Raw genomic sequence first — 20,809 nt, forward strand, 5'->3', positions numbered from 1 at the left:
GCAGCCCTCAGTTTGTTTCCTGAGATTAAGAGTCTCCTATGGTTTGTCTCCCTCCCTGGTCCCATCCTATTTCATTTGCCCTTCCTTCCCCCCAAAACCCCCCGGCCCTGCCTCTCAAATTCCTCATATCAGAGAGATCATATGATAACTGTCTTTCTCTGACTGACTTATTTCACTTAGCATAGTATCTTCTAATTCTATCCACGGTGTTGCAAATGGCAAGATTTTGGTAGTGTTCCATTATATACATATACCACATCTTTTTTTTTTTTTTAAGATTTTATTTATTTGTCAGAGAGAGGGAGAGCCAGAAAGCGAGCACAGGCAGGCAGAGGGAGAAGCAGGCTCCCTGCTGAGCAAGAAGCCTGATGTGGGACTTGATCCCAGGACGCTGGGATCATGACCTGAGCCAAAGGCAGCTGCTTAACCAACAGAGCCACCCAGGCGTCCCATACCACATTATCCATTCAACTGTTGATGGACTTTCCATAGGTTCTTTCCATAGTTTGGCTATAATGGACATTGCTGCTATAAACATTCAGGTGCACGTGCCCCTTTGGATCACTACATTTGTTATCTTTAGGGTAGTAGTGTGATTGCTGGGTTGTAGAGGAGCTCTATTTTCAACTTTTTGAAGAACTTCCACACTGTTTTCCAGAGTGGCTGCACCAGTATGCATTCCCACTGACAGTGTAGGAGGGTTTCCCTTTCTACGCATCCTCGCCAACGTCGTTTCCTGACTGGTTAATTTTAGACATTCTGATTGGTGTGAGGTGGTATCTCACTGTGGTTTTGATTTGTATTTCCCTGATGCCGAGTAATGCTGAGCACTACTTTTTTATGTGTCTGTTGGACATCTGGATGTCTTCTTTGCAGATATCTGTTCATGTTTTCTCCTCAGCCATTCCTGAGAAACCACTGATAATACCTAGTTAACAGAGCAGCAGCCTTTTTCAGTTTTCACTCCTCCTACCTTCTCTGTGGTAACTGACAGTTTTGATTATTCTGTCCATCCTAAATCTCTCCTTCTTTGACTTTCATGGCAACATACTAGTTTGATGCACATAGGTGTTAATAAGGAAGGTCATATTTATATAATGAGATTCGGAGTGATTTCTAAATTGTATGACTTCTTTATAGAAGCATAAGCCACTTTCTTTTTATTTTTTTAATATTTTATTTATTTATTTGATAGAAAAAGAGATCACAAGTAGGCACAGCAGCAAGCAGAGAGAGAGGGAAGCAGGCTTCCTGCTGAGCAGACAGCCTGATACGGGGCTCGATCCCAGGACCCTGAGATCACAACCCAGGCTGAAGGCAGCAGCTTACCCACTGAGCCACCCAGGCGCCTCACATAAGCCACTTTCTAAACACAAAGTTAACACTAAAGAATAAAAGGGGGCTGTAGTCAGAACTAATACTTGCTTTTCAGATTCAATTTGTATTTACTGAAATGGAATTACTAAAAGATGGAGGTATTTCTCAATCTGGGCGAATAGGCTAACATGTGTATGTCTGGCTACAATTATAGGACTCACTGCCTTCGGTGTATAAAAAATAAATCTCATCTCCTCCCCCACCTCCTTTTAAAAAATAAACCATTCCTTTGGCCTTAAAATAGCTTCCCACTTTATAGTTCTAAAAACTCACCATTTTCAAAACCATTTATTTCCTAGGAGTAGGCTCTGAAAAGAAACTGGGACATGGGCTGGGATAGTACTTTGACTATGAACCTCACCTTCATTGGTGGATACTTATGGTAAGGAGCTGCCCCTGTAGCCAGTTCAATTGCTGTGATCCCAAAACTCCAGATGTCAGCTTTGAAATCATAGCCTCGAACCTGTAAAGAATATAAAGATATACATGATTACTTTTAACACCCTAAAAGCACTTTAATTTAAATTTATTTTTTCTTTAGTAATCTCTACACCCAATGCGAGGCTTGAACCCATGACTGAGATCAAATGTAGCATGCTCTTCTGACTGAGCCAGCCAAGTACCCCTAAAAGCACTTTTAAAAAGTAATTTCTAATACATATCAAGAACCATTAAACTGTTCATTCGCTTTAAATCAATAAAGTAATCTAGAGTAGGCAAAGGCTAAATATATTTGGTAACAGACGAAAGAAAAAGCAATCAGAATGAACGTTCCTCAACAATGGGGAAATTGTTAAGTACGGAATACTCACTTAAAAGAAACGATAGTCAACTAAAAACAATGTAAATGAATTCTACATGAAAATACGGAAAACCACGTGTGATAAAGCATTTATGAAGAAAAAAGAATACAAAATTCCTCACAAGTTTTGATACTCATTACAAAAGTGTATAATCTTGTTTTTTTTGTTTTTAAGGAAAAGGATAGAACTAGAACAAAACTATTAGGCAGTAGTGTTATGTCTTTGGTTTTCCAAATTTTCTGTTATAGTCTTATTTAATCTCCTTAATTTTTATAATGAAAAAAGACACAAGGGGGTTTGAATATTTTCAGTTGTTGATGTGAACATGTGGCCAAATTTGTCCTTTTATACTATAATGAGCACATTATAAAATTAAGTATTTTCTTTTTTAAAATAATTTTATTTATTTGAGAGAGAGAGAGAGCGAGCGCATGAGAAGAGGGAAGGTCAGAAGGAGAAGCAAACTCCCCACCAAGCAGGGAGCCCGATGTGGGACTCGATCCTGAGACTCCAGGACCATGACCCGAGCAGAAGGCAGTCACTTAACCAACTGAGATACCCAGGCACCCCAAATATTTTCATTTTCTATCTTGAGCAACACAGGAGAAGAAATATATGGGGGGTGTATGTGGTTTGGGACCTGAAATTAAAGCTCCATATAATGTGCTGCCTTGAAATGTGGCAAAAGAGGGTGGGCCCCTAATAAACTAAGTGCAAGTTCCCCTCCCCAGTCTGCTCCTAAGGATAAGGTCCTTAGCCCAACAATCCTGCTCAACTGGACCAGGCCAAGTTCCTGCTCAGCCTTGAGTAGCAGGTTTCAGTTTCCCACCAGCCCTCAGAATTATTCAAATGAGCCAATCATCCTCGCAAGGAAACCAAGGGGCACCTCACTCTCTTGATACTACAAGGTCTGTTTCCCACAGCAACCGTTTACCTACTCTCTTCCGGAGAGGAGCCTCAAGTGTCATGTTGCGTCCTCTCCCTGCAGCTCTGTGTGTACGTGACAAATGAACTGCTGTCAGTCTTACCAGTCCAGTGTAAGGTGTCCAGCATCTGCATAACCCTAGAGTAGGAATGCTTCCCTCACCAACAGGGTGAACACAAGCACTGTAAGAGTTATAAGTGAATTCGGTTCTACATACTGACTTTGATATACTTAAAAGATACCCATGTAAAACACCTAGAGGAAGTTTGAAACATCCATCTAGGGGTTTAGGAAATAAGACTAGCATGACTATACTTTGGAAAATATAATAGATGGGGCGCCGGGCGGCTCAGTTGGTGGAGTGTTATGATTCTTGATGTCAGGGTTGTGGATTAGAGCCACAACCCAGCAAAGATTACTTAAAATAGATGTAGAGAATACTTAAAAATAAAATGTAGAGATTACTTAAAATGTAGAGATTACTTAAAAATAAATGTAGATTTATTTTTGTAGAGGTTATTTAAAAATAAAATCTTGAGGGGGTGCCTGGGGGCTCAGTGAGTTAAGCAACCCAGTCTTGATTTCAGCTCAGGTCATGATCTCAGAGTCATGAGATGAAGCCCTGCATTTGGCTCTGCATTCTGTGAAGAGTGCTTCTCCCTCTCCCTCCCCCTCTACCCCCTGCCTTGGCTCACGTTCTATCTCAAATAAATACAATCTTAAAAAAATTTAATTTTGTTTAAGCACTCCTAAAGCTGCTCTTCAGGAGCAATCTGGCTGGCTCAGTCCGTATAGCACACAACTCTCAAATCTCAGGGTTGCTGAGTTCAAGCCCCACACTGGATGTGTAGACTACCTAAGGTAAAATAAATAGATAAATAAATAAAACTTTCTAAAAAACTTCAAAGAAAATAGAATGGGTGGAAAGCAGAGATGAGGCTAATTAGTGAGAGAAGAATTCAAGAACAGGTCCTGGGAAGTAGAAGGAAGGCAGAAAAGAAGTCAGACACAGCCTGGCAGGACAGGTAGGGGAAGAATGCTGAAGATGTAAATAAAGGTGGAAATGATCAACTGCTGAGATGTAAACAGAAAAGCTGAAGATGTAAATAAAGGTGGAAATGATCAACTGTTTCAAATGACAAGAGAACAAGTAAGGCAAGGAATAAGAAATGAGCCCTGATTTCAGAATTAGCAGAGTTTCCATAAAATGACTACATGAGCAACATCTGACTGTAGTTGTTTGAAAGCAAATGGGAAATGAGGTTGTGGACGAAACTCGTCCTTCAAGAACCACAGCAGTGAATCTACGTGTACAAAGATTAGGTCGTTTAATTTGTAACACAGAAACTTTTACTAAACCAATCTTCATTATATTATTCCTTAGGTTGTATTTGTTACAAATCCTGAGTTTCATATATCATTTGTAAAGGTCTAGAGTTCTGTTTCCAAGGGTGGGACCCAAATCCTAACCGAGGAACAGAAACATGTATTTCCCGAAGCTAATCCAGCATACATATCCCCACTTTTTCAAAGACCCCATTAAGCCATTTGGCTTATATGAAAGACCTATAGTAGTTCCTGTTTACACTATGGAAAGAAATCGGGAAAGGGTTTTCCTTTTACAAAAAAAGTGAAAATGACGTTCAGTGCTTGCCATGACAGAGGCAGCGCCCGGGCTGAGCAACAAGCCTAGTGTAGCTCAGCTCCTTCCTGGGGAACCACATTCAGGTCAATCCACCAGAGCTTTGAATTATGTGAGTATCTGTTTTAACTCAATTTATTTTCTGTATCCAATAGCAAGATGTGTTCTATGGTATCGGAAAGGCCGAAGAGGTTATTTTTGTGTGTCTGAAAATGCTAAAAAATTTTTACAAATAAATTAGTGGTCACTGTTTCTTTCCTTTGTGCCATTTCAGCTTACAAGGGTTTCACAGAACAAACTACTTTCCATTAGTGGGGGATACCTGCACAACTGTACACCAAACAAAAGCAAATGTTGCTGTTATTTTTTTCATTCTGTACAAAACCATAAACCATTTAAAAAAAATGAAAGACAGGGGCACCTGGGTGGCTCAGTGGCTAAAGCCTCTGCCTTCTGCTCGCTCAGGTCATGATCCCAGGGTCCTGGGATCTAGCCTCACGTCGGGCTCTCTGCTCAGCAGGGAGCCTGCTTCCTCCTCCTCCTCTCTTTCTCTGCCTGCCTCTCTGCCTACTTGTGATCTGTCTGTCAAATAAATCAAAATCTTAAAAAAAAAAAAAATGAAAGACAAAGTACCTGTTCCATAACTTCAGGCGCCATCCAGCAAGGAGTTCCAACAAAGGTCTTTCTCACTTTATTTCGGGTAATATCACCACCAGTTGCTAAAAAAGCACTAACTCCAAAGTCTGAAATAGATAAAAGAGCAAGGTATTAGAAGTATATCAACTCAGGCAGACAGGAAAATAATATAGTCTACATACAAACAACATGACACTTTCTCTTCTTTCCACTGAAATTCTTGACTAACGACATAGCTTACCAGGTCCCTCACTCCGCTCTCCACCCTCACACATGATTATCTCAACAGATTTTCCTCCTTGCTCCAGTCCATTCAATTAACATCCCCTGGACTAAAAATCTGTACCTACTACACAATAATTCTTAATTCTCCTTCTCCCCAGCCAGCGGCAACCATCATTCTAACTTTCTTTCTCTATGACTTTGAATACTCTAAGGACTTCATATAGGTAAAATCATATTTGTCTTTTGTAGCTGGATTATTTTACTTAGCATAATGTCCTTGACATTTATCCATTTTGCAGCATATTACAGAATTTCCTTCCTTTATAGGCTGATGTAATACGTATATACCATATTGTGTGTATTCTTTCATGTGTTAATGGGCCCTTGGGTTGCTTCCCCATTTTAGCCATGGAGAATATGCTGTTGTGAAAAGGAGTGTCCCAATAATTGTCTGAGCCCCTCCTCTCAGTTCTTCGGGATTCTATACCCAGAAGTGGAACTGCTGGACTACATAGTAATTTTGCTTTTCATTCTTTGAGGAACTGCCATACTATTTTCCAGAGCAGCTGTACCATTTTATGTTGCTACTAACAGTGAACAAAGATTTCAGTTTCTCTATATCCTCTATTTCCTAATTTTGGGGGATTTTTTGAATAGTAGCCATCCTGATAGATCCAAGGTTGGATCTCACTATAGGTCTGATTTGCATTTCCCTAATGATTAGTGATATTGAACATATTTTTAACATGCTTATTAGCAATCTGTATGTCCTCTCTGGAGAAATGTCTACTTAAGCCCATATTCTAAAAAATTCAATTTATTTAAACTAAAACCCAAACCAGTTCATTCATTTTTCCTGTCCCCCACCCCTGACTCTGGTAACCACCAATCTGTTCTCTGTTATCTATGTGAGCTTAGTGTTGAATAGATACATTAGATTTCATATGTGAGAGATTATATAGTATTGTCTTAAGATCTCTTGTCTTATTATACATAGTACAAAGCCCTCAAGGTCTATCCATGTTGTCACAAATGGAAAGATTTCATTATTTTTTATGACTGAATGATATTCCACTGTATGTATACACCACAATTTGTCTATCCATTCTGAGACCTGTATCAAAGAGCTTACTATCTACATTTCCTTCTAGGAGCTTTAAGGTTTCAGGTCTTATATTCAAGATTTGAACCTATTTTGAGTTAATTTTTATTTATAGTGTAACAGAGTGATCCAATCCAGCTTCACTCTTTTGCATGTGGCTATCCAATATTCCCAATACCACTTACTGAAGATACTGTCCTTTCCCCATTGTATATTCTTCATTATTATAAATAATCATGAAATTAACTCACATATTTCTTTTTGAGTTAGTGTTTTCATTTTCCTCAGATAAATACCCAGAAGTGGAATTACTAGGTCATACAACAGCTCTATTTTTAATTTTCTAAGGAAACTCCATACTGTTTTCCACTAGCTGCACCAATTTATATTCCCACCAACAGTGCGCAAGGGTTCTGGTTTTTCCACATCCTTCCCAATGCTTGTTGCTTCCAGTCTTTTTGATAATAATCATTCTAACAGGTGTGAAACAGTATCTTGTATATGAGACTCTGATTTGCATTTCCCTAAGAATTAATAACGTATAGCATCTTTTCAGTTTATCTGTTGGCAATCTGTATGTCTTCTTTGGAAAAATGTCTCTTCAGATCTTCTGCCCATTTCTTAATCAGGTAGTTCAGTCTTTGATAATGAGTTGTACAAGTTCTTTATGTATTTTGGATATTAGTCCCTTACCAGATGTATGATTTGCAAATATTTTCTTCCATTCAGTAGGATGCCTTTTCATTTTGTTGATACCCTTTGCTGTGCACGTTTTTATTTTGATATTCCCATTTGTTCATTTTTGCCTTAGCTGCTTTTGGTGTCAGATTCAAAAAAACATCACGAAGACCTATATCAAGGAGCCTGCTATCCATGTTTTCTAGGTGTTTTATGGCTTCATGTCTTTTTTTTTTTAATTTAGGATATTTATCTATTTATTTATTTAAGAGAGTGAGTGTATGTAACCAAAAGAAAGCATAAGCAGGGGGAGGGGAAAGAGGAAAAAGCAGGCCCCTTCCTGAGTAGGGGCCCGATGAGGAACTCGATCCCCGAATCCTGAGATCATGACCTGAGCTGAAGGCAGATGGTGAACTGACTGAACCATCCAGGTGTCCCTATAGTTTCATGTCTTACATTCAGATCTTTTATTTAATTTTTGCACATCATATAAAATGGTGCTCTACCTTCATTCTTTTACATGTGACTGTTTAATTTTCCCAACACCATTTATGAAGACTGTATACCCACTGTATACTCTTGACTCCTCTAGGATATATTAATTACCCATGTGTGGGTTTATTTCTGGGCTTTCTATTCTGTATCATGGATCTCTGTGTCCACTTTTATGCCAGTATCACACTGTTTAATTATTACAATATACTGAACTACATACTTTGAAATCACTGAGCATGATGCCTCCTCCAGCTTTGTTCTTACTCACCACTGCTGTGGCTATATGAGGTTTTTTCCACACAAATTTTAGGATTATTTGTTTTATTTCTCTGAAAAAATGATCCATTATAATTTTGTTACAAATTATACTGAATCAGGACAACTGGGTGGCTCCATTGGTTAGGTGGCTGCCTTTGGCTCAGATTCATAATGCTAAGATCTGAGATCGAGTCCCCCATCAGGCTCCTTGCTCTGCAGGAAGCCTGCTTCTCTCTTTCCCTCTGCCTGCCACTTTGTCTGCTCGTACGCGCACGCGTTCTCTCTCTCTGTTAAATAAATAAATTAAGTCTTTAAAGAAAAAAAAAAGGAAATTATACTAAATCTGTGTATTGTTTCAGGTAGTATACACATTTTAACAATATAAACGCTTCCAATTCATAAGCACAGAATATCTATTAATGTCTCCAACATCTTTCTTTAATGTCTTGTAGTTCTCTATGTACTGGTCTTTTATCTCTTTGGTTAAATTTATTACTAGGTATTTTTATTTTTTTTGATGCAACTACAAATAGGATTATTTTCTTAATTTCTGATAGTTATTAATGTACAGAAATGCAACAGATTTTCATGTACTGATTTTGTATCCTGCAACTTGATCATTCTAACAGTTTTCTGATGGGAGTCTTTAGGATTTTCTAAATTTAATATCATGTCACCTCTGCACAGTGACAGTTTTACTTCTTGTTTTCTAATTTGGATGCCTTTGATCTCTCTTTCTTGCCTAACTGCTCTGCTAGTACTATACCGAATAAAAGTGGCGAAAGTGCGCATCTTTGTTTTGGTTCATCATCTTACAGGAAAGCCTTTCAGCTTTCTACCTGTAAGTATATTGTTAGCTGTGGGCTTTAACATACATGGCCTTTGCTGTAAGCTATGCTCCCTCTATACCAGCTTTACAGAGAATTAGAAATGGATATTGAATGTTGTTAAATGCTTTTACCACATCTGCTGAGATGATATAATTTGTATCCTTCACTTTGTTTATGTGGTATATCCCCTTGAATAATCTATGTAAGTTAAACAATCCTTGCATCCCTGGAATAAGACCACTACTACATCAAGGTGTATGGTCCATTTAATGTACCGCTGAACTGAGTTTACTATAGTTTTGTTGAAGATTTCTGCATCTATGTCCGTCAGAATATTAGCCTGTAATTTTCTTTTCTTTTGGCATTCTTGTCTGCTTTTGGTATCACGGTAAGGCTGGCCTCATAAAATATGTTTAGAAGAGTTCTCATCTCTCACTATTTTTTAGAAGAGTTTGAGAAGGATTGGTATTTTTCCTTCAATGGTTGGTTCACCAGTGAAGCTGTCTGATACTGGACTTTCGTTTGTTGGGAGGTTTTTTTGGGTTTTTTTTTTTTTAAAGATTTTATTTATTTATTTGACAGACAGAGACCACAAGTAAGCAGAGAGGCAGGCAGAGAGAGAGGGGGAAGCAGGCTCCCTGCTGAGCAGAGAGCCCGATGTGGGGTTTGATCCCAGGACCCTGGGATCATGACCCGAGCCGAAGGCAGAGGCTTTAACCCACTGAGCCACCCAGGCGCCCCTGTTGGAAGGTTTTTGATTACTGATTCAATCTCTTTACTAGTAATTGGTTTGTTCAGATTTTTTATTTCATCATGATTCAGTCTTGGTAGGTTGTATGTTTTCAGAAATTTATCCATTTCTTCTAAATTGTTCAATTTGTTAGCATATGATTGCTCACAGCAGTCTCTTAGAATCCTTTCTATACTATCAGTTTAACTTCTATTTTTTCATTTTTCATTTTATTTGAGTATTCTTTTTCTTGGTGAATCGAAGCTAAAGGTTTGCAAATTTTGTTTTCCTCTCAAAGAACTAGTTCTAGTTTCAGTGACCTCTTCTATTGTCATTATAGTCTCTATTTCATTTACTTCTGTTCTAATCTTTATTTCCTTCCTTCTGCTAACTGGGTTTTATTTATTCTTCTTTTTCTAGTTCCTTGAGGTATGAAGTTGTTCGGGATTTTATTTCTTGGAGTAGGCATTTATCACTATGAACTTCCCTTTTAGAACTGCTTTTGTTGGGGTGCCTGGCTGGCTCAGTTGGTTAAGCACCTGCCTTCAGTTCAGGTCATGATTCCAGGGTCCTGAGATCAAGCCCCAGGTCAGGCTCCCTGCTTCTCCCTCTTCCCACTGGCTTATGCTCTCTCAATCAATAGATAAAATCTTTTAAAAAAGAAAAGAAAGAAAGAAAAAGAACTGCTTTTATTTTCAGAACCAAGTGACTGGTGATTGAGGTGGTGGAGGGAAGAACTGCTTTCGCTGCATCCAACAAATGTGGTATGTTACCCTTCCACTTCATTTGTCATAAGGTATTTTCTAGTTTCTTCAATGACCCATTGGTTGTTCAGAAGCATGTTGTTTAATTCCCACATATTTGTAAATTTTCCCACTTTCTTCACATAAATTTCTAGCTTCTAAAAGGCATGTCTGGAAAAAATGCTTGCTCTGATTCCAGGCCTCTTAAGTTTATTAAGACTTATTCTGTCATCTAACATATGATTTGTTTTGAAACTGTTCCATGTGTACTTGTGAAGAATGTGTATTTGCTGCTTTAGGAAGGAATGTTTTGTAAATGTATATTAAGTCTATCTCTGGTCTAATGCATCATTTAAGGCTGATGTTTCCTTCTTGATTTTCTGTTTGGATGACCTATCCATTGATTAAAGTGGAGGTATTAAAGCCCCCTCCCCTACTCTTATTACTGTACTACTGGCTATTTCTCTCTTCAGGTCTATTAATATTTACTTTATAAAATTAGATGCTTCCAATGTTGGGTGCATAAATATTCACAGGTGTTTTGTTCTTTTTTCAGATTGACTCCATTATCCTTTTGTAATGCCCTACTTTATCTCTTATTCTGATCTTGTTCTGAAGTCCACTTTGATGTATCTACTTCACTTGCAATTTTTGTCTCTCCTTCTTTCCTTGTCCATCAAGCTAAACGTTTGTCAGTTTTGGTGATCTTTCCAAAGAATCACTTTTCTACTGCTTTTCTATTCTCTATTTCCTTTATCTCTTCTCTAAATTTTATTATTTTCTTCCTTCTGCTAGAGTTAGGTTTAGTTTCTTCCTTTTCTAATTCCTTAAGGTGTAAAGTAAGATTGTTGGTTTGCTATCTTATTTTTTAAATAAAGTGTCTTTAGCTATAAACTTGCCCGTTAGCAATACGTTTGCTATGTCCCATTAGTTCTGATATATTGATTTTGTTTTCATTCATCTCTAGGTAAAAACTTGCCCCTTAGCAATACTTTAGCTATGTCCCATAAGTTCTGATATATTGGTTTTGTTTTCATTCATCTCTAGGTATTTTTAAATTTTCCTTGTGAAGCTTTCCTTTTTTCATTGGTTGTTTGAGCGTGTGTTTAGTTTCTGTGAATTTGTGAATTGTGGTCAGGAAAGTATTTTGTATAATATTTTAAAAAATCTATTGGGACTCAAGGCACCTGGGTGGCTCAGTGGGTTAAGTAGCCAAGTCTAGATTTCAGCTCAGGTCATGATCTCAGGTGCCCACATCAGGCTCCATGCTCAGTGGGGAGGAGTCTGCTTAGGGATTCTTTTTTCCTCTCCCTGTGCCCATCCCCCAGCTCATGCATACTCTTTCTCTAAAATAAATAAATCTTAAAATAAAATAAAATATAATCTATCAGGACTTAATATGTGGTCTAACATGGTCTACCCCAGAAAATGCCCCGTGAGCACTTAAGAATACACATCCTAATCCTGTTGAGCTCTGTACATCTGTTAGCTCTAGGTGGTATTCTATAATGTATTAAGTTTTTCATTTTCTTACCTCCTGCCTATTGTATCCATTATTGTAAATGGAGTATTGAAATCTCCAGCTACTAATATGGAGCTATTTCTCCCTTCAGTTCTGTCAGTATTTCCTTCATATATTTTATTGGCATGTTAGTATATATACAAATATTTATAATTATTATATCTTTTTGCTATACTGAAACTTTTGTTAATAGTGAAGTCCTTATTTTTTTTGTTTGTTTTTTTAGTTCTTATTTGTTCTGTAACCCTTTCTTGACTTAAAGTTTATTTTCTCTGATATGAGAAACATGGTTACTATTTGCATGGAGTATCTTTTTCCTTTCCTTTCCTTTTCAATGTATTTGTGTCTGGGATCTAAAATGAGTCCCTTATGAACAGCATATAGTTGGATTAAATATTTTTACCTTTTCTGCCAATCTCTGTCTTTTGATTGGAGAGTTAATCCACTTACATTTGAAGCAACTACTGATACAGGACTGACTTCTGTCATTGTCCTATTTGTTTTCCATATGTCTTATGGCTTTTTTGTCCCTCATTTCCTGCATTGCTTTTCTGTTCAGTTGACTTTTTTGTTGTGAAATGCTTAATTTTTTTCTCATTTCCTTTTGTTTATATTCTGTAACTATTTTGTTTTTGGTACCATAGAGATTCCATTTAACATTCTAAAGTTAAAACACTCTAATCTGAATATATACCAGCTTAGGGGCGCCTGGCTGGCTCAGTCAGTAGAGCACACAACTCTTGATCCTGGGGTTGTGAGTTCAAGCCTCATGTTGGGCATAAAGATTACTTAATTAAAAAAGAAAAAAACTTTTTTTTAAAAGATCTTGAATTTATACCAGCCTAACTTCAATAACACAAAAATCTCTTCTTTACAGCACTATTCCCACCTCTGTTGGTTACTGTCACAAAATTACATCTTAACATACTTTGTGCTCAAAAACATGAACTGATAATTCTTTCTTTTAAAAACTTTATTTATTTATTTTCAAGATTTTACTTATTATTTGACAGAGAGAGACAGCAGGAGAGAGAACACAAGCAGGGGGAGTGGAAGAGGGAGAAGCAGGATTCCTGCTGAGCAGGAAGCCCGATGCGGGGCTCCATCTGAGTTCCCTGGGATCATGACCCAAGCCAAATGCAGATACCCAATGACTGAGCCACCCAGGTGCCCCAATAATTCTTTTAAACACACTTGTCTCTTAAGCAGAAAACATGTTTTGGATTCACAAACCAGTTATCAGTAATATTAACTTTTGGACCACTGGTTTTAGTAATGTATCATGTAGGGAAAAAAGTGAAGTCACAAACCACTGTTATGATAATACTAACTTTTATACTTGCCCATGTATTTACCTTTATGAGATCTTCACTTCTTCACACTGCATCAAGTTACTGTCTAGTGTCCTTTCATTCCACCTTGTGGGTTCCCGAGAGCATTTCTTGTAGACAGATCTATCAGAAACAAATTTCTTCAGCTTTCGTTTATCTGGCAATGTCTTAATTTATCCCTTATTTTGAAGGACAGTTTTACCAGATACAGAATCTTGATTGGCAAATTTTTTCTTTTATCACTTTGAATATATTGGCCTCCTGCCTTCTGGCCTCCAAAGTTTTGGTAAGACATCTGCTGACAGCCATATTGAGGATACCTCGTAGATGGTGAGTCACTTCTACCTTCCTGCTTTCAAGATTCTTTCTCTTTGGCTTTTATAAGTTTGATTATAATGTCTCTTTGTGTAGATTTCTTAAGAGTTCATCTCACTTGGAGATCACTGAGCTTCATGGATGTTTATATTCATGTTTTCCATCAAGTTTACAGCCATTATTTATTCAAATATTTTCTCTGCCCATTTCTCTCTTCTCCTCGAACTTCCCACATGTGTGTTGGTCTGCTAATGGTGTCAAACAGATCCCTTGAGCTCTGTTCACTTATCTTCAATCTTTGTCCTTCCTGTTCCTTAGACATGATAATGTCCATTTTCCCATCTTCAAATTCAACAATTCTTTTTTCAGCCAGTTCAAATCTGCATTTGCATTTGAATCCTTCTAGTGGGTTTTTCATTTCATAATACAAGGTACGGTACTTTATAGCTCCAGAATTTTTTTTGTTTTTTGGTCTTTTTTCCTTATTGGTAGCTCCTATCACACATTGTTTTCTTGAGTTTATTCACATCTTCCTTTAGTTTTCTTTGTCTAATAGATTTGCTGTCAGGACCTTTTCAGTGACAGTTTCTATTATTTATTTCCTTTGAATGGGTTATATTTTACTGTTCATTGAATGCCTTTTGATTTCTTTTGTTGAAAACTGGACATTTGAGTCTAATGATGTAGTTATTCTGGAAATCAGATTATCTCCCTTTCTCAGGGTTTGATGCTTAAGTTTTGCTGTTTTATTTTGGTTGTTATAGACTACCTTTGTGTCAAGCATAAACCCAAAGTATAAACAAGTTCTTCTCAGGACTTTACTGCACCTTTTCCTGGCATGTACAGTCATTTTCCAATTTTCCCCACCAATGTAGTTATTTTTTAATGTCTGGCTCTAAAAGTGGGAAGAAGAGAAAAACAAAGGAAAAAAAGAAAAGGTGCTGCTCCTTTAAGTCCCTGGAAGTCATTTGGGGAGGGGTGTGCCACAACAATGGCTGTCTGCCTCTTTATCTGCACCAATGTGATCAGAAGCAGCAATCAGTGATCAGAGCACAGATCCATGGTATTTCGAAGACAGGGTCCATTTTGTCCACTGAGGGTGCCACAGAGTGTGTGCAAGCTGCTCTAAAAACAGGTGCATAGCTGCTTGCCTGCCAGCAGGCTGATGGCTAGGGGATACACAGCTCTGAAATTGACTGAAATTTACCACAATTCACCTTCCAAATCTTCCCCTAGAACTTACAAACCTTTGGAGGAACTGCAGAATTATAGAAGTTACATCAGACACATTCTGCTGGTTCAGCTGTTGTCCAGATGTGGAGAGATTCCCTGTGTTTCCTACTTCACCAGAATCCCCTCTTCTTTAGTTTATGTGTTTTGTTTTTACCACTTGATTTTACCTTTTTAAACAATAAGCATAATTGTGCTTGGTTCTAAACCTATGTAAATGAAATCATATGCTATATATTCTATTTCAACTGTTTTCTTTCACCTTATCTTTGTATAACTTATTAATGCTTTTGAATGTAGCTGTAGTTCTATCTACATTCATCACTGTATATATTCCAATGCATAAATTAACCATAATTTATTTATATTTGTTCATTCTACTATTGAAGGGTATTAGGACTATTTCACAATTTCAATGCTATGAGCACTGTGACACACATAACCACGATCTTCTCTAGGCCATACACCTAGAAGCCAAAGTTTTAGGATATGCATACTTCAACTTAATATAGTGTTTGTCCTCATTTATTCTCTCACCATTGGAACAGGAGATTTTTTTCCTTGCTTACAATGACACTAACTACTGCAGCATCAGATGTTTAGGCCAGGACAGCATTAAAACACGAGGTATGCCTGTGAAATAACTTGGTATCCTAATGTTATTTCACAGGCATACCTCGTTTTTTAATGCTTCGCCTCACTAGGCTTCACAAATACTGTGTTGGTTTTTGCTTTTTTATTTTTTTTAAACAAACTGAAGGTCTATGGCAACCCTGCACTGAGCACATATATTGACACAATTTTTCCAACAGCATTTGCTTACTTCTTGTCTCTGTCACATTTTGTTAATTCTTGCAATATTTTGACATTTTTCATTATCATTGTATTTGCTATGGTGACCTGTGATTACTGATTTCTGATGTTACTATTGTAATTGTTTTGGGGGCACCACAAACCAGGTCCTTATAAGATGGAGAACTTAATATATGTTGTGTTTTGAATGCTCCACTGACCAGCCATTCCCCCATCTTTCTCCCTCTCCTCAGGCCTCCCCATTCCCTAAGACACAACGATAGTTAAATTAGGACAATTAAAGATCCTTACAAGAGCCTCTAAGTGTTCATGTGAAAGGGAGAGGCACACAGTCTCTCTCTTTAAATCAAAAGCTGGAAATGATTAAGCTCAGTAAGAAAGGCCCACTGAAAGCCAAAAAAGGCAAAAAGCTAGGTCTCTCGTACCAGTTAGGGAAGTTGTGAATGCAAAGAAAAAGTTCTCGGAGGAAATTAAAAGTGCTACTACTCCAGTGAACACACAAATAAGAAAAGTGAAACAGCCTTATGGCTGATGTGAAGAAAGTCTTAGTGGTCTTTCTTAGAAGATTAAACCAACCCTATCATTTCCTTGCCAAACCCTAATCCAGAGCAAGACCCTAACTTTCTTCAATTTTAAGAAGGTTGAGAAAGGTGAGGAAGCTGCAGAAGAAAAGCTCAAAGCTAGCAGAGGCTGGTTCGTGAGGTTTAAGGAAAGAAGCCATCTCTATAATATAAAAGTGCATGGTGGAGCAGCAAGTACTAAGTATCCAGAAGATCTAGCTAAGTTAATTCATGAAGGCGGCTATACTAAACAACGTTTATTTTCAATGTAGACAAAACAGCCTTCTACTGGAAGAAGATGGACTTAATTAGCTAGAGAGGTCAACACCTAGCTTCAAAGCTTCAAAGGACAAGCTGACTCCCTTGCTGGGGGCTAATGCAGCTGGTGAGTTTTAAGTTGAAACCAATATTCATTTACTAGTCCACAAATACTAGGGCCCTTAAGAATAAAGCTCTATCTACTCTTCCTGTGCTCTGTAAATGGAAGAATAAAACGTGGAGACAGCACATCTGTTTACAAAAAGGTTTACTAAATGTTTTAAGCCCACTGTTGAGACCTACTGCTCAGAAAAAAAGATTTCTTTCAAAATATTACTGCTCATTGGGGCACCTGGGTGGCTCAGCTGGTTAAGCATTCGACTGACTCTCGGTTTTGATTCAGGTTTTATCTCAGGGTTAATGAGATCAAGACCCATGTTGGGCTCTGCATTCAGCGCGAAGTCTGCTTGAGATTCCTCTCCGTCTCCTCTGTTCACACACACACGCTCTCTGATATAAGTAAAATCTTAAATATATATATATATAGTATATATACTATATATATATAGTAGTATATATATACACTACTGCTCACTGACAATGCACCTGGTCAGCCAAGAGCTCCAACGGAGTCGTACAATGAGATTAATATTATTTTCATACCTGCTAACACAACAACCATTCTGCAGCCCATGAATCAAGGAATAATTTTGACTTTCAAGTCTTATTATTTAACAAACACATTCTATTAAGCTAGTGATTCCTCTCCTGGATCTGGGCAAAGTAAATTGAAAACCTAGAAAGAATTCACTATTCTAGATGCCATTAAGAACATTCATGATTCATGGGAAAAAGTCAAAATAACAACATTAACAGGAATTCGATAAGAAGCTGGTTCCAACCCTCATGGACAACTTGGAGGGGTTCAGACTTTCGTGGAGAACACAGGAGCAGATGTGGTGGAAACAGCAAGAGAACTAGAATTAGAAGTGGAGGCTGCATATGGGACCCCACTGCTGCAATCTCACGATAAAACTTGAATGAATGAAGAGTTGCTTCTTACAGATGAGCAAAGAAAGTGGTTTCTCAAGATAGAATCTATTCCTGGTAAAGATACTGTGAAGACTGTTGAAATGACAACAAAGATTTTGGATATTACATAAACTCAGTTGATAAGGCAAGGTTTCAGAGGACTGACTCTAATTTTGAAAGAAGTTCTGTGGGTAAAACAGCACTGCATGCTTATACAGAAATCATTCGTGAAAAGAAGAGACAACTGATGTAGCAAATATCATTGTCTTCTTTTAAGAATCTGCCATAACTACCCCAGCCTTCAGCAGCTCTCACCTTGATCAGTCAGCAGTCATTAACACAGAGAAGACTCTCTGCCAGCAAAAAGATTACGACTCACTGAAAGCTCAATGGATGGTTAGCATGTTTAGCAATAAAGTATTTTTAATTAAAGTAAGCATTTTTTAAAATACATTTTTTAAATTGCACATTTAGCAGGCTATAGAATAGTGTTAACATAATTTTTATTTTTTTAAAAGATTTTATTTTTTTAAAAAGATTTTATTTATTTACTTGACAGACATTATAGGCATGTCTATAATATAGGCATTTAACTGATTACTAGTGATGTTAAACACCTTTTATTACATTTATGTTTTGTTGTCTTCATCTGGGAAGTCTTCTGCCCTTTTTTTTTATTTTTGCCCATTTTTTTTTAAAGATTTTATTTATTTATTTGAGAGAGGAAAAGAGAGAGTGCCCAAGAGGGGGGTAGGATCAGAGGGAGATGCACACTCCTTACTGAGCAGGGAGCCTGATACAGGACTTGATCCTGAGACTCCAGGATAATGATCTGAGCTGAAGGCAGTCACTTAACCAACTGAGCCACCCAAGTGCCCATCTTCTGCCCATTTTTACTGATTTTTTTCTTTCTTTTTAAAAAGATTTTATTTATTTACTTGACAGAAAGAAAGAGTACACAAGTAGGGGGAGTGGCAGGCAGAAGAACAAGAAGCAGGCAGCCCGAGCAGGGGAAGCCGGATGTTGGACACAATCCCAGGACCCTAGGACCTGAACCAAAAGCAGTTGCTTACCCAAGTGAGCCACCCAGGTGCCCTTATCTGATTTTACTTAATGGTTCCTTATGTATTCTAAATTTGAGCCCGATATCAGTTATTTCATGCTGCAAATATCCTCTCTAATACTATGTGGTTTGCCTTTCTGCTTATTAATGGTGATAAACCATTTGTTCCTCGTTCAATAAATAGAAGCTATGAATTTTAAAGGAATCAAATTTATCAATATTTTCTTTTATGCTGAAGCATTATATGGCTTTGATAAAGTATTTCCTTAGGTTGGGACATGAAGATGTGCACTTAAATTATCCTCTAAAGCTAAAGAAACAATTTAGGGTCTGGGTGATTATTTTCCTTCTGCCAAACACCTGACCATCCCAGTGGTGTGGGACCAAGCTGAGGCCTCAGATGAGTGGCTTGCTCAACAATCCTGTGGTACAGCTACTCTGGAGTCTCAGCCTGCAGGAGGGGCATTTCACCAGCATGGCCGCCTCTGGTAGGCCCTGGACGCCAACTCTTATCTCTTCAGCTCTCAGTCTGCCAACAGTGTACCCAATTGCCCCAGGACAGAGGCAGCTCAGTATCACTCCTCCACAGAGTATTCCTTCATACACATTGTGGGGATTCCTGACTACCTCTCCTTCAAAAGAAAGCACAGAACGCTATGAGAACCCACAGAAGATGACTTCACAGGGGTGAGGAGTGATAACTGGAAGGTAATGATTAATGGACAGAAAAATGTCTGAGATAAAAAATGAAGAATGAATAGTGGAGAATATCCTGAGAGTCAGCAGGGATGTGCCAATACAGGCTTCTTGACTAGAGACAGTCCAGGGACTAGAGGAGAAAACTAGTCCTGAAAACACAAAACATAGGTAAGGTGGTTCTACTGACCATTAAATACAATGAAGTACTAATCATTACCTGCAATCTGTACTGAGCCATCTTCTCCAAGAAGAATATTTCCAGCTTTCACATCTCTTGAAGAAAAAAAAAGTTATGTATTAAAGACACTTATTCTCTGGATCAAATAGTTGAAGCAATTGTTTACTGTATTCATTCAACACTGGCAATATCTAAGTACTCTATTTTACATTAAAGAGTATTAAGGTCAACAGTAAAAATTTTTAAAATTTTAGTCACTTGTACTAGAATCTAAATATTATAAACAGAAAGCTACAATAAGAGATAGCTTTTTACTGTAAAATCCAGAAAACCCAAGATGATTAAATACTTGACTGGGGTAACAGCGGCCAAAGAACGTGTCCCTCACCTACCATCACCTAATTCTATTTTTTGAAAAATAGTTTTTTTTCCCACACCCTAACACATGATCAAAATTTTAAATGGTCAGTATGTGGTTAAAAACAGGACTATTCTATGCCTTAGGCATAAAGATAGATAAAAATTATTTAAACATTTTTATATTTTTATTGGTAACTATATATAATTGGAAAAGGACATGCACACATTCTTCTTATAAAAACCTAAGTATCACTGAAAAGGCCAAAGTCCCTTTGACCAGCATTCTCAAATCTAGTTATCTTCTTGAAGTTTTTCAACTATTACCAGTCTAGCCAATAGAATATGTTCCTGTGACATATCTGGGCTTTTCTTCCAACATAAATGATATGACAATATCCATTCAAATCTACAACTTGTGTTTCTCATGTTAACAATGTGTTTTAAGTATCTGGCAAAATTTAAAATCCCTAAATCTTATGAATAGAAAAATCACTTCTTAATAACCCAGAGAAACCCCCACAATGTACAAAGAGGTCACTACAGCACTATTCATAATCATAAACCAAAAATGGTAACAATCTAGAAGGCTAACAATAGCAGAAAGTTTGAACTAATTTTGTTATAGCCATAAAAATGGAATAAGGTCAATCAACATGTTATGCCCCGAAATATTACCTAATACATTTTACTAAGTGAACAAATTTTGTAGGACAAAAATGTAAAACACAAAATACATAGACACACATTTTCCATATACACTAAATGATGCAATAAATGGATCCTTCCCTGGAATGGAATGGAATGGAATGGGAGCCAAGGCAAACAGTGTTTGAAAATGTTGTGGAAATGCAATCATGTATTTATTTTGTAATTAGAAATAAGTATATAAAGACAGGAAATAACAGATGCTGGCGAGGATGCGGAGAAAGGGGAACCCTCCTACACTGTTGGTGGGAATGCAAGCTGGTGCAGCCACTCTGGAAAACAGCATGGAGGTTCCTCAA

At 37.5% G+C, this 20,809-nt stretch overlaps 1 protein-coding gene across 3 annotated transcripts in view; it reads right to left on the minus strand.

Moving 5' to 3' along the window:
• Nucleotides 1-20,809, minus strand: part of OXSR1 (oxidative stress responsive kinase 1) — a 104,751-nt gene that overhangs the window by 28,195 nt on the left and 55,747 nt on the right. For all 3 annotated transcript variants that reach the window (XM_059390547.1, XM_059390546.1, XM_059390548.1), the window contains 3 exons: nt 19,485-19,540; nt 5,381-5,490; nt 1,739-1,840 (listed from right to left, as the gene is read on the minus strand). In XM_059390547.1, the coding sequence (XP_059246530.1) occupies nt 1,739-1,840; nt 5,381-5,490; nt 19,485-19,540 (268 nt within the window). The remainder of the gene's footprint in view (nt 1-1,738; nt 1,841-5,380; nt 5,491-19,484; nt 19,541-20,809) is intronic.

The sequence above is a fragment of the Mustela nigripes genome, chromosome 2 (genome assembly GCF_022355385.1).
Source record: "Mustela nigripes isolate SB6536 chromosome 2, MUSNIG.SB6536, whole genome shotgun sequence".
Lineage (NCBI taxonomy): Eukaryota > Metazoa > Chordata > Mammalia > Carnivora > Mustelidae > Mustela > Mustela nigripes.